The sequence below is a fragment of the Tyto alba genome, unplaced genomic scaffold (assembly GCF_018691265.1).
Source record: "Tyto alba isolate M040663 unplaced genomic scaffold, T.alba_DEE_v4.0 Super-Scaffold_41, whole genome shotgun sequence".
Classification (NCBI taxonomy): Eukaryota; Metazoa; Chordata; class Aves; order Strigiformes; family Tytonidae; genus Tyto; species Tyto alba.
In genome coordinates, this window is record NW_024881317.1 from 3,329,177 (window position 1) to 3,349,936 (window position 20,760).

Consider the following 20,760-nt stretch of genomic DNA (forward strand, 5'->3'; position numbering starts at 1 on the left):
ACAAAACAAAAATGGGGAAGGTCGCAATATAAGGAAACTCCTTTTGACAGTCACTGCAAATTGCATTGGAGGAATTATCCTGGGAAGGAGAGAAAGGAGCAAAATATCCCCCTTCTCATTAGGGTTGTTCTTATAGTGGGTGTGGATGGCCTTCACTGTGTTCTCTCTGGCCCCATTAGTGGCTCAGGGATGGTCTTGGAAATGCCAGATAACCTGGGTTTCATATCTTACGTTACAAAGATTTGCAGATGTGAATTAGCAGCATGCCAGGCTTTTTGCAGTGTTACAAAGAAGGTAAAAGCTCTCAAGACCTAAGCCCCATTCTCAGCTCTGCCAGTCTGTTGTGGGATGGTGATCAGTCTGGGCTCCTCCTTACCCTGGCGTGGGCCTGGCGGGTGGGCAGCTTTGAAGCTGGCCTCCACTGCTCCACAGTAGCACACCACCACCTTGGTGCATGGATCCTCATTGTGATCTTTCCCACACATCAGGAAAAGTGTGGCCCAGAAGGGCTAAGCTGGGCATCTAGGCTTACTCTGGAGTCCAGCATATTGGTACAGGCTTCACAACCTAGACCTGCTTTATTCCATGTTTTCTATGTCTGTGATTGTTGTCCCTTGCCTTACTGTCATGTACGTCTCCACGTGTCTCTTCTCTTTTTGTCCTGCACCATAGATCCCCCTGTGCAGAAGGGTCCTCCGCTGCCTCCAGTCCAAGTCTATGCCGAGTCCAACAGCTCAACTTCCATATGGCTCAGGTGGAAGAAACCTGACTTCACAACAGTCAAAATTGTCAACTACACCGTGCGCTTCAGCCCCTGGGGCCTGAAAAACGCCTCTCTTGTTACATACTACACAAGGTAAAGAGGGATGCTAAAGGTTCATCTGCCATGTATCACTCGTGTCGGGAAGAATCACAGGGCAGGAGGAACTTTCAGGGAAGCTCCAGTACTGAGCAATATCCTGGGTGTTTCACATGCTGGAAACGTCTGCCTTGGTCACAGATATATTCAGAACTGATGAAATGTGGCACTGGGGCTTGCCTATGACTTGAATACCAAGGGATCATCTACTGGCTGGCCTCTGCATCTTTTCTGCTCTGGTTGGACCTTACATGCTTGTTTTCCTGTTAATAACATAACCAAGTGCAATTATGGCCAGTCTCAAAGCATTCATGATTTGCGAGATGGTCCTCACAAATTAGGTTTAAAAACTGCTAGAATTTAAGCAGTTACAATAATTTGGTGGTGTATTTTAAATCTGGATTCCTGTGCAGGTTTTCAGCATATAACCAGGTTGTGTTTTCAGGCTTTTCTCTGCACGTACATCAGAAATGGTCCTGGAGGCTGAGAACCTAATTTACTGTGTATTTGGGAGCTGAGTGCTCTTGCATTCACATGACTGCAGGAGATGAAGCTTTAGGTGAAAAATCAAATACTGTAGGAGTTAGGATGATCTCTTACAATGCTCCTAGTAAGGTACAAAGGCAGCAGTGGGTGGGAGAACCATCTAGTTTTCCTGGCCTTGTGAATATGTCCTCTTTTGACAGCTCGGATGAAGACATTCTCATCAGTGGGTTGAAGCCCTACACCAGGTATGAGTTTGCCGTGCAGTCCAATGGTGTTGGCATCGATGGGCCCTTCGGCAGCGTGGTGGAACGGTTCACCCTTCCTGATCGTGAGTGTTTGCAGGAATTGAATGCTGATTTCTCCTGGCTTTCCCTGAGTCTCTATCAAATCCTGCCTAACGCGCCCCTGAGAGATGTGGTGATCTCAGGTCACCTCCAAGCTCTGGTGTCCCTGAGTATATAAAAGGCTGAGAGCTGCTAAGCATCCTGGTGGCTTTCCCAAGCCCATCAAAAGGGTGCTGCTTTGTAAACAGAGGTGAGTATGTAAAGAGAATTAGGGCAACAGTTGTTGTTACTGTGGGATTCCTCTGGGTTCAGAGAAATCCTGCTTATCAGGGAGAGCTCCGGTGTTCAGCTTCACATAGCAGGAGTGATGGGCTTTGGAGGGGTTGTGTGCCCTGCCTCTAGCTGGGACGAGCTGCAGTTCAAGCAGGGCTTTGGGGAAGAAAGCAACAAGGAGCAGGGGTGTGCTAGGAATATTCTTTCAAATAGGACCAACACTGCACAGTCTCAAACTGAGCTGGATGGCTTCAACAGCCTCCTCTCTGCGCTCTCCACAGCTTGTTTGGATGAGATGTTTGGCCACCCGGGTCACTTAGCATTTTATGCTTGCAAACATGTCTGTGGCACCACTGAGAAGGATTCAGAGAAGGCACAGAAGAGTTGTCGTGCCCTGCAGGGTGAATGCTCTCCTCTTTTCTGCTGTTCACTCTGGGTCTTTGCTTGTCAATTCCAGGTCCCTCAACTCCTCCATCTGATCTGCGGCTGCACCCGCTCAACCCTTACGCTGTCCAGGTGCACTGGTGCCCCCCTGTTGAGCCCAATGGCATCATTGTGGAGTACCTCATCCTGTATAACGCCAACAACACGCAGCCAGATGACATGTGGACCTTGCTGACGCGAGAAGGTGAGCCTCCTCGAGGTACCCTAACACCTCACCAGGTTCTCCTCCTCCTGCCTTCTTCCCTGCCTGTGGAGCCCTGGTTGGTCAGTCCTGCTGCCATGATCTTTGTCTCCCTTTGAGCACATACAAACAAACATTCAAGAGCTCATGCTGCCAGCTTTCTTGGAGCATATGCTGGGCCCTGCTCCTGGTCATATAGGAGAGTCCAGGGACATGACAACCGAGAGACATGAGATCATAGATGTCTAGGGTTGCAATAACTGTTATCATCCAGCAAACATCCTGCAAATACAGGCTGGCAGCCAGTAATTCCTAGGAGAACGTATGCCAGCAGCACCACGTGTAGTCTGTATCATCAGCTCTTTAAGCAGCAAGTTCATTAATACTGAAGAGGTGTCTGAATTACCTCTTAGAGTGCACGACACAAAATCCCTCACTTACAAGGGCCCAACAGAATTCCACTGCTGCTTTGCCGCAGCCTCTGAATACTCTTGAAACTGCACAATTTAAACCTCTTTCGACTTGCTTTTGATCAGGAAATATCTTCAGCACTGAAGTGCATGGCCTGGAAAGTGATACCAGATACTTCTTCAAGATGGGAGCAAAGACGGTCGTGGGATCTGGTCCCTATTCAAACGTTAAGGATGTGCACACCCTCCGGGAGAAGTTGTCTGGTACGAATTTCCTCTTTCTCTCAGTGCAGGAAGCGAGTTGCGTTGCTGAAGACAGCGATTTGGCAGCAGCAGCATTTCTGTTTGCCAAGCAGTTGCCTGATGCCACCGTGCAGGCTGTGAGATACATCAGTGTGTAGGCCAGTGCAGAGGATCACGGCAGAGTCCTCAGATGGGCAGCTCCAGAGGCCTTGGGCAGCTCCAGAACCCATTCCACAGCCGAACTTCAATTCTCTTCCCCATCCCAGCTCCTATGGAAGGGCACATGCCACCTGCATCTTGCTGCCTTTCTGTTAGGCCTGTGTAGCATGAAATTAATGAAGGTGCATAGATGCCAGCTTGCTTTAAGCTGCTCTAAATTGTCACTGCCAAGTAATCCTCTTCCTTTATGTGCATAGAGGCATCACCTATTGGTTTTAGTGAAGCTGGTGCTTCTCTGAACTTGAGACACTTTGTACTTTCTTCCTGCTAGCAGCTGAAATGCTGTATCTGTCCTTCCTCTACTAGATGTTCTGGATATCCACTCTGTCACAGGAATCATTGTGGGAGTCTGCCTGGGGCTGCTCTGCATACTCTTCTGCATGTGTGCCAGCTTCCGCAACAGCAAGCAGAGGTAGGTGTCACTTCGCCTTTGTGGGAGCTCAGAGAGGCTGATGTGGGAGACAAAATACATTGTGAGCTGCTTCCTCGTGTTCAGCTGGGCTGTTTGAGATGCTGTGTATGACATCAGTTAATAGAAAAACTGAGTCTTGAGAGTGCTAGCTGGCTAAGGAGCATACTTAGTATAGTCTTTTCACTTACTTTCTCAGTAGTTTCTCTTTGCACTGTTAGACTAATAGGATTTTTTTCAGAGAAAGAAAAAAACAAAAACAAGAGAACAGAAAAAACATGATTTGCTGGATTATTACGTGTCTGTTAGCGTGGGCAGTATTTTGCTTCTGAGGCTGGACAGCTCTAAGGATATTTGGAAAGGGCTTGTTAACTTCCAGTTGGGAAAATGATGAAAGAGTTCCCAGTGTGTGGCAGGCTGGTTTGCAGGGGACTGGCCCCTACTATTCCAGGCGTTTCAATCCAGCCACAAGCATTTGGAAAGACCATGACTGGAAATCAGCTTAATTGTTGGGAAGAGCTTTGAGCTGACAGCGGATCTCAGGACTAGGAACAAGCAACATCTGAAGTCTTGTCCTGTAATGTGGCCACTAAACTTTTCTGTCCTGTTGGATCTCTTATCTGTAAAGCAGAGGTGACAGGAGTGACACAGCTCCCCATGGGCAGGAGAGTGCTTGCTATAGTGCTGGGACTCCCGTTGTCTGCTTTGCATCCAGCAGCATGCTTTGTATGAGCTTTAGGATTAGTGAAGGTGGTGAAGAGATGCACCTGGGGAGAGGCTGCTGCAGCGAAAGCTGTTGCAGTAGGATGTGGATAGAAGATCCCCTTCCTCAGGAGCGTCAGGGCAGGGGCTTGGGCCTGGTTGTTTCCAGAAGGACAGGCTGAGTGGCCTGGAGAGGATCACTTTGTCAGTCTGTGACTGTTTGGGATAGAGGAAAGTGAGGCTCATCAGAGATGTCAACTCTTGCTTGTTTTCCCTCAGGGAGGCCTTGCCAGGCCTGGATTCCCAGGCAGCTGGCAACCATACTTATTACCACCGGAGCCGGCAAGGGGTGGCAGCTCCCAGTGCTACCCTGGACTCACATGAGCTGGAGTCCCTCATGTCCCCGCTCCCGGAGGATGCACCCGTGTCCCTGGGGGACATCACAGAACTGACTGAAGTGCACAGCCTCATCCACACGAGCCTCTCTGAGGACATCGTCCATGGGAAGAGGAAGGTGAGGACCCACGCAGGGGGAGACTGGGCTCCCACCCTGGGCAAGAGCCTTTGTTCGGTGTGTTGCTGCTGGGAAGCCAGGGTCTGATCCTGTCCTGGCTCTGCAAGGTGCTGGTAGTCTTGGCCTCAGGCTGGTGCTGAGCGGCCCCGCATTTTCCTCTCTCTAAAAACTGACTGGCTCGGTCCTGGCTGTCAGATCCAAGGTTGGGATCCCCCTGCCCTCTGCCAGCCCTTTCCATCCCCTGGGACAGTGACCGCTCATCCCCGGAGAAGCAGCTACCAAACTGCTGCAGGAAGCTGCACTGTTCCTGTTGCTGTGGCATATAGATGGTGTGAGAAAGCGTGATGTCTAGAGTAGATGCTTTCCCTTCCAGGATACTCCTTTGCTTAGAGTAAAAGCAGCCTTGTCCATAAATAGCATAGTCACTGGAATACTCTTGAAGATATACAAGAAGTGAAATTGTGTTTTATTTGTCAGCCTTATTTTTTGAAGTAATCTTTTCCTGCCCTGCTTGGTTTGCCTGACATTGCATTGTCTTTCATTCCTCCCTGCCCATTTCCTCTTTCAAGCCTGCCTGAAACATTTCATTCCATTAGGGAACCTTTAATTGGCCTAATTTAGTTAATCTGTTTATGTCTCTCTTTGTAGCCCAGGGAGAGCATGTAAAGTAATTAGGAGGTTCAGTAAAACAAATGCATTGTGAACGCATGGGATTTCACGTTTGCATCGATGTTGTGCTCGTGTGTCACTGGAGGGAAGGTGAGTTCAGGATACCGGCCTAACCGTGAGACCCGTCCTCGCTGCTGGTGGCAGAGCAGGTACAATCTTTTGGAACCACAACGTCTTCTGCTGCCTTTAATAGTCCTGCGAGCTGAAGCCGTGCTCTTGGCCTTCCCCAAGTGCTGTGGCAGATCAGTGCTCAGCTGAAGGAGAGGTGGTTTGCAGCCAAGCCACATCTATGGATTTTGGTGGAACGTGGCTGACTGTCTGGACCCAAGCCGAAGACTGTGAGGAATTTCCTACAGCTCTTTCTGTTAAATAAGGAACAAATGTTTTCAGTGATGGTGACTTACCCCGAGAACAAGTTGGGGTGAGGGGAAGCTCCCTCCCTTGGGAGGCCTTTCTGGAGGCAGCATACCCAGATCTCTCTTCCAAAGCAGCAATCCAAAGATTTTCATGTATGCAGAGCAGGGGCTGGAGAGGGCCGTGCCAAGGCCTGGTTACTTGGGGCTTAGTCTGAGAACTCGAGGGCCCCCAGTGTCTATCACAGAGGCTGGCAGTGTCCAGCAGCAGAGTTATGCTCAGAGATCCCAGCTTTGGGGAGAAGGACGATTCTGGCTGTAGCATCTTTGCCTCTGCAGTTGGCTGGAGAAGAGCCACCGAGAGTTAAATTCACTGAGGATTTTTGCCAGCAGAATAAAGAGCTTGTTTTTTTTTGATGGGTGTGGATAAGGAAGCAAGGATCAGTGAGGAGCATCCACACACAGCCACCCAGAGAGCAGTGTTGTCACCCGTGCCGACCAGTGAGGATGACCTGATGGATGAAGGAGAGCTCGAGTGGTGGTCGGGAGCAACAGGCTGTCGTTGCTGGGAGTAGGCACTGGAGGGAGATGTGCTCCCACGCAGGAGGCCCTGTCCCTCCACTGCCCAGTTCCTGCTGGAAGTGCCACCTGAGCCAGCCCTGGGCACCGCTGCATCCTCCCCATACTCTGATGTGTATATTCAAGGGTGAAAAGATTTAGGCCAAAACCATCTTTTTGCTGCAATTGCCAAGAGGCCCCATGTCTGGATGGCGATGTGATTTTACCTGACTGGGTGGGCAGAGAGTTGGACAGGTCTCACAGGCACGGCCACAGCGGCACACACATACCTGGGTCCCCACAACAGATGTAAATCAGAGCGAGGGGCAGCTGGGGGTGTGTACCTCTCCCTGCTTGGAGTTAAAATGCTACTATCTAAGGCCCAAGAGTGGGTTGTAGGTTCCCTGGGTTGTCTTGTACACTGCAGAGAGCTTCTTCCAGCAGTCATTTCAACTAGGCTGCCAAAGCCCTGCAGACCCTGCCCGAGTGTGGCCAAGAGCCACATCCTAGAATGACCAGCTGCCTTCGCTGCCTTCTCTTTTATTCTCTCCTGCTGTGTGGTTGGGGGTGTGAAAACCCGTGGCAAGGAATGTGGTAGAGCCACAGGGAAGAGAAAATCCTTGCGGAATTCCTGGTCCAGCCTGGGAATGGGAAGCTCCCCAGGCTGCTCTAGGTTGGGTACTATCACTTGTATCCCTAGTCAATAAAGAAAGGGACTGAGAAATGTCTCAGGATTCCCTTTTATTTAACAGCATACCATGTCACCACAGAGCTCAGGATGTTGGTGGGGACACGGACTCTTAGTCTGATGCTGCTGCCGCTGTTGGGCAGGTTTTTATAGCTGTGATGCCAGGGAAGTGGCAGCTCCAGGGCTGTGGGACCTCCAGTTGCCTGCTTGCCTCTCCATCCTCAAGTTACCCTCCTATAACCTGTTTTGTGTTGGGTGGGTGGCACTTGCCGTTAGCAGTCGCTGTGATAGCTGCTCCCCTGCTTGTCGGCTTTTCACACGCTGGCTCATTACTTAGCATTTCATGGATTATTCTTTATTGGTTTTATTCTTGTGGCAGCCCAAGGTTCCAGTGGAGATCGGAGGCTCCGTGTTGTTAGGAGATGGACAGTCCCTTCTTTGTGTTTGTACCTGTGCCATGAGCAGTCAGCAGTGAGTGAATGTCCCTTCACAGGTGTGGGGACTGAAGAACAGTGAGACCAAGGGCAGGAAGACTTCAACCACACTGAGATTTGAGCTGACTCCTGGAAAGAACCGCGGGCAAGGGTTTTGAGGAGACCCCTTGATGGTTTTCAAGTCAAGATCACAACGTTCCTTCAAACGTAGGGCTGTGATTCCTCTTGAGCCTTTACAAGTACTACTGGGGGTGCAGGATTGTGCAGATGGAAGGTGGGACAGACTTTGTGCTGCTGGACAGCCCCCAGAGCCCCCCGGCCACCCTGCCCCTGCCTGCAGGACAGAGAGGTGCTGCTGCAGCCGAGCTGTCGGCACGGGGCCCGTCTGGGTGACAGGAATACGCGCGGCCATTTCACAGGTCCTTTTCCCTCCTTTCTGTGTGTCTCCCAGTGGTCACACACAAGGATTTGTAAATACACTGGCAAGTGATTTTCCTCTCTTGCTCTCTTCCCCTTTCAAGTGACCCCCAGACTGATGCCCTCAGTAGCCCGCGTTATACACGACACAGTAATGCACAGGCTGTGGTGGTGCAGCCCTGTTTCCCCTGACAGATGGACTGAGGATGATAAAATGGCTCTGCTCCAGACATCTCTGTCACTGTTGCTTTTGGGCCAAGCAATTTAGGGGGTGGGGGAGAATGTTAAAAAGCATCTGCTTTTCGTGGAAGACTTCAGCTTTTCATTGAATGAAGCCAAACCCAAGTTGTTCTGGCTTGGAGATGTTTGCCGTTGTGCTTCTTGCGAGCTGGAACCTTCCCTGCTTGCTGTCCCACTCCTTCCCTGTGGGCCTCCTCCCTGCAGGGACTGTATTTCCCACGGAGCATCCCTGTGACTCAGAGAGCCAAAGCTGTAATGCATCAGAGAACTTGGATATACCTGAGTTGTTTGTCATTTTCATGTTGAAATTTTTCTGTGTGGAAAAAAAGTCCCAATATTTTCTGAGACGTCTTAGATGAGAGCTGTGCTCCCGATGACAGCTAGCAGAGATTCTCCTTTATCTGGTGGGGGAGAGCTCTGTTGTGTTGCATCTTGTTCAGGGGTGCAGCTGCGGGCAGGGGTGCCTGTGTATTTGCATGACACAGAGTTTTCCTGCTCCCACTGGCTGTCATGCTGCGGTTCAGCAATGAATCCTTTCTCTCCACGATGACACCCTTAAAACCTGGGCACATCTGAAATGTCCCCAGCCCTGTTTTGCACAGGATTTCAAGCTAGTTTAGTTTAAATAACCATCCTCGTAAAACCGGAAAGGTTTCAAGATCAACATTTCCTACATGTTCATTCTCAGCTTGCATATTTGCATGAAATCATTACTTGTCACTGAAAAGGTAACATGAGCTAGGCACATTTTTACTAGTCAGAGTTTCTATGAAAAGGCTAAAATGAAAAGGCTTGTTTGCTTTGATAAGGATTTAGCTGTAATGGAAACACCTTTCATTGGAAGATGTTTTTATTAGTTTTCATTCTTGTGTTTGCAGTGAACTGACAAAGGGATTTTTCCCTCTTTAAATTAGTATTAGACTGACACTCCTTGCCTTTGTTATTCTATTGTAAAAAGCAAGAGAACATTTCCTTCCTTCAGCCATTCACTAACCCCCCTGTAGTAGAAAGAAATAGTATCATTTATTACACCAAAAGATACTGCTTAAAAAAGCAGAGAAGCTTTCAGGCACACAAAACCTTCAGGTCTGTGGTGAAAACAGACCTAGAGTTAATTGCCGCTGCCCAACCTTAGAGACTAAGCCTCGAGAGGGATTTTTTTTTTTTTTTCCTCTCAAACATAATATGCTTGAACAACATGTGGGATATAGGCCATGTTGTGTGGCTGATGGGTTTTTCTGTTTGTTGAAAGTTGCAAACTGGTACAAAACAAGTTTGTTCTTCATTGCAGCCAATTTCAGCCAGAGCTGAACAGGCTGTTCCCAGAGTCATCAAAACCTATGTAAACATGGCAGATTGACATTTCCGCTAACAGATGGTCCATTGGGGATTGCAGTAGAGCTGCCTGTTTCTTTCCACGTTTTTTGGTATTCACAAGATGCCTGCAAGAAGGTTTTCAAGTTTGCTCTGTGTGTGTGTGTATGCATATGATGCTCAGATCTTTCTGATGGCAAATATGCATGTAAGCATCTATAATAGGACACACATTTGTGTGCATGTGTGCATATTTGTGTAGGTTCAACGCTGAAATTTCCAGGCAGTATTTGCTCAGTAACGTATGTTCCTTGGAAAAGGCACAGAAGCCATCAGTCAGCGATATAGCTGCAGAAAGCCTTTCAGATGGCAGCAGAAGCAAATTGAACACGTTCCTTGACTACTTGCATCTAGTGATATTGTGAGCTGTGTGTGATCGCTTGGTTGATTTCTTGCTATTAAAGTGTAGTTTAGTGATTGTCCACTTAGAAAGAGAGCAATTAAGGAATGCTTTTGGCTCAGAATATATGGTTGAGGATCGCAGAGAGAGGAATGGCAAAGACACTGCCTCCAGCATCCAGGCCTAAATTAGCAAATGCTTGATATCCGCAGCGCTGGGCTTGGACTTCACTGTTCTGCAGGGTGCTGTCACATAGGGGCCCTTTACTCCTTGTTTTCTTAAGGTTTGATCCTGAGGCAGCAGCAAAGCTCCTAGGGCTCGGGGTTGGTGCTGGGATGTAACACTGCTCTGTCTCCTGCAAGGTGTGGAGCCCCTTTGGTGCTTGAGTCAGGGTGGACAGGGAGCGCTCAGGAAAGGCTCGGTCAGCCCTTCAGTGCATACATGAGCGCTTTAATGCGCCTTCTGCCAGCACTGACAGCACGAGGTAGCATTTACTTCTTGCTAAATAGCTGACTTAGGAATGCCTGGCTTACATACAACATCTGGTCGTGTATTTCTACCTAATTTCCAGCCAGATGGACTGAGGCACAAGGAGGTCAAATGACTCACACAAGGTCAGGCTGATGTCAGAAATCTCCTTGCCATCTCGGCCGGATTCGTGCTACGTTGACTGTTGTTGGAATGGATCCGGCCCAAGTAGCGCCCACATATGCTGAGCTAAAACCTGGGCTTCTCCTTCCTGACAGTCAGCAATAGGTGGTTAATGGATTTGAATAGATGTGCTGTGTATCTTCACGTGACACAGCTATCATGCTCACAGCACCAGTATTCTGTATGCACACGCGTGCACTCGTCGTTGTCTCAGGTCAGGATTTCACTTCAGCCTTGTGAGGGCCTCTCACTTCTAGCCAGGCAACATGTAACATCCATGGAACAAGCACAGAGATAACTGGCTCATGTCTTCCTTAAGTCTGAGCACATGTATGTGTATATATGTATGTGTGTCAGTAGCAAGGCTGAGCTCAGGTATATGCAGGACAGCCCAATAAAATCAGAACCTGGAAAAAATACTGTTCTGTCTGTGAACTAATAGTCTGAGCTGTTAAATAAGTTCAGCTCTTAAAGGCACACATTTCCCATGCACAGAGGTGTGCATTCAACAGTTTATTGCAAGGGGAAGCTGAGAGAACCCAGAACAAATTGCGTTCAGCCCATATAATTTAATTAGATCTACAAACAAGGTAACACTGGTTGCCCAGGGGATTTAAAGCTGAGCTAAGAATTGCTTGGTGGTCTGTTGCAAAAAAAAAAAAAAAAAAAAAAAACAAAACAACCTAAAAAAATAAGGCCCCCAGTTTTGTGCCTCTATGTTGATGGGGAATGGCAGAGTGTTTACCCAAGCCTCCAAGCTTAGAGCAGGAAATCTGTTTGCACTGCAGCACGAGCAGCTTAGCGTTGTCTTCAGCTCTTATGGAGCACGCGTGCCAGTGCACGCAGGTGAGGGTCCATCTCCACACTGCAGAGCATCCCTTGTGCCAAAGCAAATGCCATAATCGTTCCGCTCCAGATTTCCACCGTCCCGGTTCCTTTCCAGCTTTGCGGTATTTTTCAGTAGGCTCATACTACTCTGGGCTGTTTGCAGCTTTGCAGAGAGTTGATTTCAGTGGACTTTTAAAGGATGCCTTGTGCCATGATATACCTGTTGGCCTCAAAATTTGAGAATCAGTGGAAGGTGCCTTACGCGACCAGATTTGAGCCATCTGGCAAGTTTTACCCACTTGCTCTGCATCAGACCGTGTAACAGAGCAATAAAGCCTGTTCCAATGCAGCGACTGTGTGAGCCCGTTGCAGCAAGCATTTTTATTTTAATGCCATCAGAAGTGTTCTCCACATTTAACTTATGTCTTCCAACACCATGATATTTTTCCCAACTTGCACTCTCCTTTTTCAAGCTGCTTCTCATTTCAGGATTATGAGAATAAGAATCGCTATCTGTGATAATTGGATCTTTTCTCCTCCCACTTTTCTTCTGCAGTCTTCATGGAATAAATCAGCCAACCAGCCCTGGACAAACAGCATAGCCAGATACGGGGACACTATCACAAAAGAGCCTCTCTCTGCTGTGAACGGATCACTGAAGCTCCCTTCCAGCACAGGACAGAAGCTTTTGTTACAAGCTCTGGTTTACGATGCCGTGATGGTGGGTGTCTTTGGTGGTTTATTGACTTGTGTGTTCTGATGTGTTTTTTTCCATTTATGCTCCCCATCTCCTTTTCTCCTTTTCGCAGCATAGGAGGAAATGTTTCCTTCTCTGAGCTAGCTTTAGTTGGCTGATCATGGGCTTTACTTTTTTTTTTTCCCTGGGTATAGGAGTGTACGCTGGTGAGACTGATGGGGTTTGAGTCAAAGCTGTTTGTTTTTTCCGAGCAGCGCTCAAAGCCTCAGCTCTCCCCTGATTTTCTGTCTTGACTCCACCCAGCCCTTGAGGGCCTGTGCTGTGGCCTTGTTCTTCTGGTGACGATCTAGTGGAGTCAGGCAGCTCCGTTGTCAGCAGGGTTGTGGCAGTCCCGGTTCCTGAGGACCTGTAGCCAGGCACCAGCAGTTTGCTTTGAATTTTTACTGGGGCTGTGCAGCCAGCAGCCTGCCGAATGAGTTAGGAGCTGCAGTGCTCAGCACAGTCATTAAGATCTACAGCGTGCTCACCTGAGGGAGGGATCGCGTTTTTGCCTGTAAGAGGAGTCAAAGATCAAGGGTTGATTTAAACTCCTTCTCCAGATAGGGTAGAGCAATTTCCACTGCACTTGTCGTCTTTATGTGGGTGCAAAGATGGGGAGGAAATCCTGTTTCTGATATTGCTTCATTGGAATAAATATGCACTGCCACGTTTGGGAGAGTCTGTACAAGGGTTGTGATGTGATGTCTGTGCCACAGTCTCAGCAAAGCAAGCTGGCACCTGCTCTGTATCAGAAGATTTCTTTAGTTACTGTTTTAAAAAGTTCACTTTCCACCCCCAGCAAATACTTCTAAGTGAGGTACCTATGTTTCCTTCGTAGATAGTAGTGTGAAAATCAATTATACACAGGATGTAATTAACATTGTGGATAGAGTTAAGACGATGTTTTACAACCCAATTACAGGGCACCATTTACAGCACAGCTTACCCATCAAGATTTGTCAAGAAAAGGAGAAGAGTGTTAAAATATGTAAATGATGCACAAAGTTGGCTTCAACAGAAAACTCAAATTACACGTGGGATATCACTTCCATACTTTGAATTGTTTCTTGCTATTAAATCACACTCAGCCCAGAATCTGAGTGCTGATTGCCTAGAGAGCTCTTTGTGAGCTTCCAAAATAATTTGTCTGTTAAATTATTGAACAATAATCTATCAGAACGACCTGCTTGTAAACCAGATTTGTGGAGCCTGCACTCCACTTAAACACTGCGGAGGAGAACTGGTTGTTTTCTTTCTGAATTCAAGTGCTTGAATTTACATCAACTTTTGCAAGCTGTGACCAGGGCTCTAACGAACAAACATTTTGTGATATGAAGCCAAAATTAAACCAGGGAAGTAGAGGGGAGCCCTGCTATCTAGTTGTGGGTCTGTATCATGAGCTGTATCAGAAGCCAGTTTCCTAGAGTGCTGCCCACTTGCCCTCTAGAAATCTGGCCCTTACTACAGAAATAGACGGGTCAGTTTTGAAAATTGTGGTTTTTAACAGAGGCTTGGAGGAATGGTTGCTCCAGCCTGCCAAGAAACTGCGGGCAAATCACTTCACTCTCTTGGGACTTGCTTTCCCATATGTAAAATAGGAATAATGATCCTGAGGTGATTTGAGATGCGTTTTAAGGCTTCAGCTCTGAGAAACATATCAAGATATGTTAATAGAGGCGTGTGTACATCCCATTGCACTCTGTGGAATTAAAAAGAAATACATTTCTGTGCTTGGTTGGGTCATAGCCTCAATTATCTGAATTTCATTTACTTTACCTTCTCTCTTTTTTTTTTTTTTTTTTTTTTTTTAAATTTTTCCCCTGTTTGATTAACAGAATGAAGCAAAGAAAAGCCACCCACCAGCCAACCTCCACCAAGTGGAAGCAGAGGTCATTGTCCATTCTGATTTTTCAGCCTCCCACAGAGACTACGACTCCCAGCTGCACACCCTGGAGAGCGAAGAGACTGAAACCGAGGACCAGGAGCCTGAAGAGCTCCCCTCTGGGGAGCTGGCTCTGCCTGGCTCTCCCAGCACCCAGCAGAACACGAGCCAAGGGCTGGTGGACTGCAGGGGCAATTCTGAGGTTCAGGCCCAGGACGAGCTGTTCTGTACCGACAGAAAGACTACCAAAACAGAGGCCGTTCGCATCCGTGGGCTCACCAACGGCTTCCACAAGCACGGGGAAAGTCTGGATTCAGTGGAGAGCGGAGATTCGGACTCCATCCAGGAAGGCAGTGGGGATGTGCAGCCAGTCAAGTGCCAATCCCTTTCCCCAGCCCCGGAGGAGGTCCCCCTCTGTAGTAACTCTGGTTTAACCAGTTCATCCTCAGCATCTGAGAGCATGGCATGTGTCCACAATCATTAAAGAGTGAACTAATCTGATTTTGATCATGGGAGAGCTAGAAGTGCTATGGGGGCCTGTCTCTGTGAGCTACTGTGTGCCCTCGACTCACTGAGCCCAGCAGGAGCTAAGGAGGTGCAGTATCTTACCAGAACAGGATTGGGACCTGTCAGCTGTACATATCGCCTTCAAGAAATCAGTAGGCAGGTTGGAGAGGGCCCGTCATCTTCCTGCTGAAGCTGATGAGTAACTCGGTGTTCAAGGGGGCAGCACTGAGCCATCTGCCAAAGTCTGACATGAAACCATGGGCTGGAACAGAGCCTTCTGCGTTAGACCAGGGTTGTCACTTCGCTGTAGTCCTTGAGGCGACTGGCAGGACGTCTTTTACTGCTGGGAGGAGGCAGGGTACACCGAGCGATTCTTCTCAACTGTCTCTTCACCAGGGAGCACCTTGGCACTACCTGCTGCCTCGCAGCGTCGGGATGGATTTTGTCAGAGGAGTCCCACAAGGGAGTGGAAGCCAACAGAAACAAATTCAGTGAGCTGTAACCACCAGCCTTTTCTGCCCTCCCGTGGTTAAAAGGATTATAAGGCTCTCTTTGTACGCTACCGCAGTAACTAGTACTAGCAGGCTGATGTAGTGGCCTTTTATTACACACTCTACGAGTGCCTCTAACAACTTGTACTATATAGAACCTTCTTCAGTGTCTGGGTCATTTCATCAACCTGGACTTTGTTTTCCATAGGTTCTTGTACCTAATATTTTAGGTACACATCTGTCCTTTTAATGTACAACATGTATTTTTATTTCCTTGGAACATCTTTATATTATTTAATTTTATAAAGTGGACTAGTGTGTGATGTAGAGTAGCATTTTTACTACTTCTCTCTTTCTGTATTTTTTTCCTCCCTAACAACACAACTACCTCATGTCTGTTGGAGAAAAACAAGCAGTAGACCTACTCTTTTGTTATAGTCCATTATAGGTTTTAACTTATTCTTATACTGCCTTTTTCTAAAGAATATGTTTGCACTGGTTGTTGACTCTTTTTTAATGCGTAGTGCTGCAGATCTGATGTCTCTCTTGCTTTGTTTCTAAGTATCGCTGTAGGACACCTTCCCTACAGCTGGAGAGTTGGGTTGTGTTTCTTTGTAGGACTGTGTTTTGCAGGAGCTGGCCAAAGGAAACTCCTCCATCTTTCCATAACAAGATTATACTAGCGAAGAGAAAAAAGAACCAACAATTGCAAAAGTAATTTGTGGTCTTGGGGACATCTGTTTCTTTTTTTGTGCCCAAGTGGAGACATCTCGTATGATTTTGATTTCCAGAGAGCAGCTCGCAGTCTTCTCTAGGCAGTGGACTTGCTGAAGGCTTTGGATGAACAAGTGAAATTTTCCAGTCACTTCTGAGAGTTCTCACTGAAGTGCTTTTGGTTGTTTGTTTGTTTGGGGTTTTTTTAAGAGCAGAGCACCACCAGAGCTTAAAAATTAAAATAAAATCTTTGGTCTCTTACCAGTCAGTCTGGTTTGAAAATCATACAGTGACTCTTCCTTGCTGATGCTGCTTGCTTACTGCTGTTGTGGCTCTCAGCCTGGCATTCTGGTGTGGGGTGAACTTCTTTCTACCTTTTCTTTAGCCCGTCTCTGCCCTGTTCCAGGCTTGCAGAGTCTGACTGCAAACACTACGGATTGGACCGGCTCCTCAGCAGTAACAAGGATCGGTAGCTCTTTTCATTGGGTGTTTGGTAAATGTTCTGCCTTCCTGGAGGATTCAGAGATCCAGCCATTTGTTTGTTTAAAAAATGAGGAAAAAGATGCCCATCTCTTTCTTTTCTTACTGGAATTCCCCCAAAGCAATATGGGGAGCTGTGTCCTGACCTGAGATCCTGTAAAAAACTTGGACTTTGTTTTTTTTGTGGTGAAATCTGGACTGCAATACTACTGCTTGCAGCAAGGAGAACCTTGCTCTAGCAACACCCTATCCCCGCTTCTGTTGTGAAGAGCCATGTCACAGTGTACCCTGTGTTTGGAGCCGAGCTGGACCGGTCCTTGCTATCTTCCATCAAACCCTGTTAGCTCCAGCTCTCCAGGGGAGGAGTACCTCCAAGCCTCCGTGTACCCTGTTGGGAAGGATATTGGAGCTTCCACCTCTCCCCATCCTACAGCATCTCCTCCCAGTGTGACACCGTGTTCTGGTGAACAGCTGTATTTGCAGTCCTTGCGCTTGCTCTGTTGCTCCAGCTGCTGCTTGGTATCTTGAGGAGTCTCAGCGACGCCGTTCCATGCTCTGAAGTGCTGTGACTCTGGAAGGCTGTGGCACAGAGCCTGGGAATCTGCCAGTGAGCAGTCTAGGCAGGAGTTAGTGTGTGTGCCCTACCAGAGTAGGAAGGTAGAAAGGCAAGAAATCATAACTGGGCAGAGGAAGTGCATAAATAACCTCCAGAACTCACTGCCACAGGACTTTGAAACGAATGACCCAGCAGGGTTACAGATAAGGCAGTGAAGTGTTATTGCGGGCAATAAGGGCAATTCACAGTTCTATGGGAGCGGATGCAATTGCAGAGGTGTAAATCCCCCAGCTGGGGAGTATCGGGCACTAGGTGTGGAGGGTGGGGGGAGATTTCTGCAGCTGGACCTCAGTTCGCAGTTAGTTTCATGGAAGACTCCTTGCTCTTCCCCGGTGACAGAACAGACCCTGTACAAGCCACGTTGCCGCTGCTGACGTGCAGAAAGGGAGAAGGACCTTTCTCTAAAAAGCTCGCTGCAGAGGAACCCCTGGTAATTTCTTTCACCTCCCAAACCAAGTTATCTGCCTGCAGGCAGCGCCTCGGCTGCCGGCGGCAGCGCTGGGAGGGCTTTGGCCAGCAGCTGGGATGACCAGGGCACCAGAGTTTTCCCCGCTCCCTGCTGTGACACTGTCCCTGGGGCAGGTCGTGGGCCAGCCCTCAGCTTTCCATCCAGGGGCCTGTGGGGATGGAGCCTTAGTCCGGCGGCTGATTTAGGAGTGTGCCACAGCTTCGGGGCCACTCCCTTGTACCTGCACCTTCTGCTTTGTCCCTACTGACTTTAGCAATCGTACAGCCGTGGGGTGAGCGTTGCTGAGCTGCCTAAGAGCTATCCCTGCCTGTCACTGAAGCCAATGCCAGCAGGCCCAGTGTGGCACCGCTCCCCTCCATCACCTTGGGCCGATCACAAGACCACCAAGTTAGTTACGTGCTCCAAGAGCTCTGGGGGAGATCCGGCAGAGTGCAAACAATTCTGCTTTTGCATCACAAAAATACTTCTGTCTCTTCACGCTGAGGCTTATTCTGACCTTGTTACATCCCACCGAATTGTACCAGCGCGTGAAACGGGCAGTGTTTGGATGGGCAAGTTCAGTGGTGGCCGGGGGCTGGTATGGCAGACCTCAGTCCCAGAAATTGAGGCCGTTCCCTCAGAGCCAAGAGATCAGCACTGACCGGCAGCAGCGAAGCTCTTCTCTGTACGAACGTGTGTCCACGCGGAGCGCTGGGTGTCCTTGTCCAACTCGGCTGCACTCCAGGTTCCCCCTGTCCTGAATACGCGTGGGACCTGCTAGTTTCAGCTAGAAATGAATGGAAGGAGACAGATAATACACATTTTATGTGTGAAGCTGAAACAACCAGTGCATATATTTTTTTACCATGAAATAAGTAGCTTTCTTGCAGATTTCTCACAGACACAAAAACTGTTGATACCTTTACCCATCATACTTAATATATGTTCTTACACATAAGGCTCCTTTCTCCCTTTTCTTCCTTTCAGTAACACTAAAGATTATTGCTGTTCAACATTTTGCTGGTGTATATTGTTTTACATTGTTAAGATGTCAGGTTTGTCTCACTGGCATAATTTTGTAGTATTAATGTTACTGTTTGGCTACACAACTGTATATTCCCCATGCTGCTGCGAAAGTCACAGTTCTCATCCTTTTCTTTCTTTTAATTCCTTGTTACATGAAACACATGACTTGGATAAAAATCTTCAACTTTTTGTTGATTTTATTTCTTACTTAACAGACAGCAAAGTTCTGGTTTAAATAGTTCAAATGAGATAATTTATAATGTAGGTTTTAAGAATTTTTTACATTACTAGCTAACAATCCTGAGATCAGCCCATGAAATACGCTGTGTAAGGAAACCATTTTAATAGAGCACTTATATTTGGTTTTGATCTGATTAGAAATAGACGTTTCGAAGAGATCATCGTGTCCTTTCTAATCAATACTTTTGTTAGAAAAGAAGTGTTTAGTCCAGCAGAAATCTACCATCTAGTTCTGTTATTGTACTCCCTTGCTTGTATTTGAAAATTAAATTTCATTTAATTTTCTGCACAGTGCGTAAGAATGTGTAACCAGAACTTGATCTTGTTTGAAGATTGTGTCTGTGTTTGGTTCCATGCTGTACTTAATTATAACTTACTTTCTTCAGAGACTGTTCTTACTCCACAAATACTCTTTAGTGTTAAAGTGTAAGAAGACATTGTCCTTATATTCCTTAACTAATGGGTTATTAATAAAATATTAAAAAAAAAAAAAAGAGTGGAATTGGTCTCACAATTTGGTCTGTTACAGCTCTTACTCTGAGAAAAAGTTGTTGTGGAAGGAGGATCCTGCTGCTGTGCTTGGAGTGGCCGAACCCTGGAAAATTTGCTGTTTGGTGCTGGGCCGTGCTCTGCCCCCCAAAACACAGAGGGGACGGCCGAGTTTGCTGGAGACAGACCCTCAAGGAGTCAGCGTGGCTGAAGGAGACCCGCATCTGCATTTCCTGGCAGCTCAGATTCAGCCTCCTGCTTCTGTGGGTAACTCGCTGCTGGGTGGATCTGAACAAGATCCTGCAGCTGGCCGAGCCGGGCGGTGCGGCGGAGCAGCTTCCACGGCAAGGGGGGTAGCTCGCTGGTGGGGGGCAGCAGCGGGAGCAGGACACAGGAGTCACGTTGGTGCCAGTTCAGTGCCTGAGCTCACAACCGTGGAGGTTGGGAATGTGGGATGACGGTGGGTGCCCGGTTCCTTAGGGATTCTTTTGGGATTTCAGGTGCGGGCAGCGTTTGGGTTCATTAGGCATTTCTTGATGCTTGCACATTTCTCAGTTTTGAACTGATTCCTATAAGAAAAAATATTTGTCTGGTTTCATGCTTCATCTTGCTGGGGATTTTCTTAGTGTGGAAAAATAAGCAGAAGCATCTAACAAATGAATGGCGAGACTTCTCGTGGATGGTGTGCTGGGCTGAGCACTCGGTGGCTTGCGTCCAGCAAGATTGGTGAGAGGATATCTGGCAGTGCCCGAGGACACACTATTAACCTCCCATGCATCTCCCTTTCCTCCTAGGATGTGTTCCCTACTTGAGTAGATAGTTTCCATTATTACTTTATGCTGCCAAGACTACGGAGCCATAAAATCTCATTTTATCTGCATTACAGAGGTAATAAATCTGCACTTAGCATAGTATTCTCTGATAGTGGTTAAAGGGAACTCTGTCAAGAGTGTGTAACCATGATGGGTCTTTAATGAGAGGTAACCCCACAAAATCAGCAAGGAAGGACCTTGGGGGGGCGGTGGGTGACTGCGAATCCCGCTTCCAGTTCTCCATTTGCAGCATGAGATGCTGGTGGGAGGCTGCTGAGAGGGGACATGGGGGTGGCACGGGTGGGCTGAGAGACGGACAGACACAGCAGTTACAGGGGAGCGGGGACCACAGAGAACTGAAGATAAAAGCGAGGTGTTTGTTTGTGTTTCTTTCTCTTCCCAGCCTTTATCACCCCGGTGTGCTGTGATGCAGCTGGCCAGGTTACTACAGCAGAGCCGGGGCTCGTGGGGGCTCAGGTAACTCAGGAAGTTACAAGTGCCCGGTGCAGTGCGTTGCCCAGCTCAACCCTCTGGGAAACGACGCAGCACGAGGTGATGGGCTGTGTGATGCAGTGAGGCGGCCGGGGAGGCTCCACGCTTGCTCAGCGGACACCAGTGGCGGGAACTGCATCTCGTGGGGACGGCTCCGGCCTCTCCTCCTCCGGCACAGCACTGGGGCAGCGGTTGCAGCAGCACAGTCGGGCCGCTGTGATTCACGTGGCAGGTACAGTTGCGTGGGTTTC

At 48.1% G+C, this 20,760-nt stretch overlaps 1 protein-coding gene across 3 annotated transcripts in view; it reads left to right on the top strand.

The window, feature by feature from the left end:
• IGDCC4 (immunoglobulin superfamily DCC subclass member 4) overlaps positions 1–19,204 on the top strand; it is a 101,322-nt gene extending 82,118 nt beyond the window's left edge. For all 3 annotated transcript variants that reach the window (XM_032994262.2, XM_032994264.2, XM_032994263.2), the window contains 8 exons: positions 673–856; positions 1,546–1,673; positions 2,360–2,530; positions 3,064–3,201; positions 3,706–3,811; positions 4,790–5,024; positions 12,133–12,297; positions 14,148–19,204. In XM_032994262.2, coding sequence (XP_032850153.2) covers positions 673–856; positions 1,546–1,673; positions 2,360–2,530; positions 3,064–3,201; positions 3,706–3,811; positions 4,790–5,024; positions 12,133–12,297; positions 14,148–14,678 — 1,658 coding nt within the window. In that variant the 3' untranslated portion in view covers positions 14,679–19,204. The remainder of the gene's footprint in view (positions 1–672; positions 857–1,545; positions 1,674–2,359; positions 2,531–3,063; positions 3,202–3,705; positions 3,812–4,789; positions 5,025–12,132; positions 12,298–14,147) is intronic.
• The last annotated feature ends 1,556 nt before the right edge of the window (positions 19,205–20,760 follow it).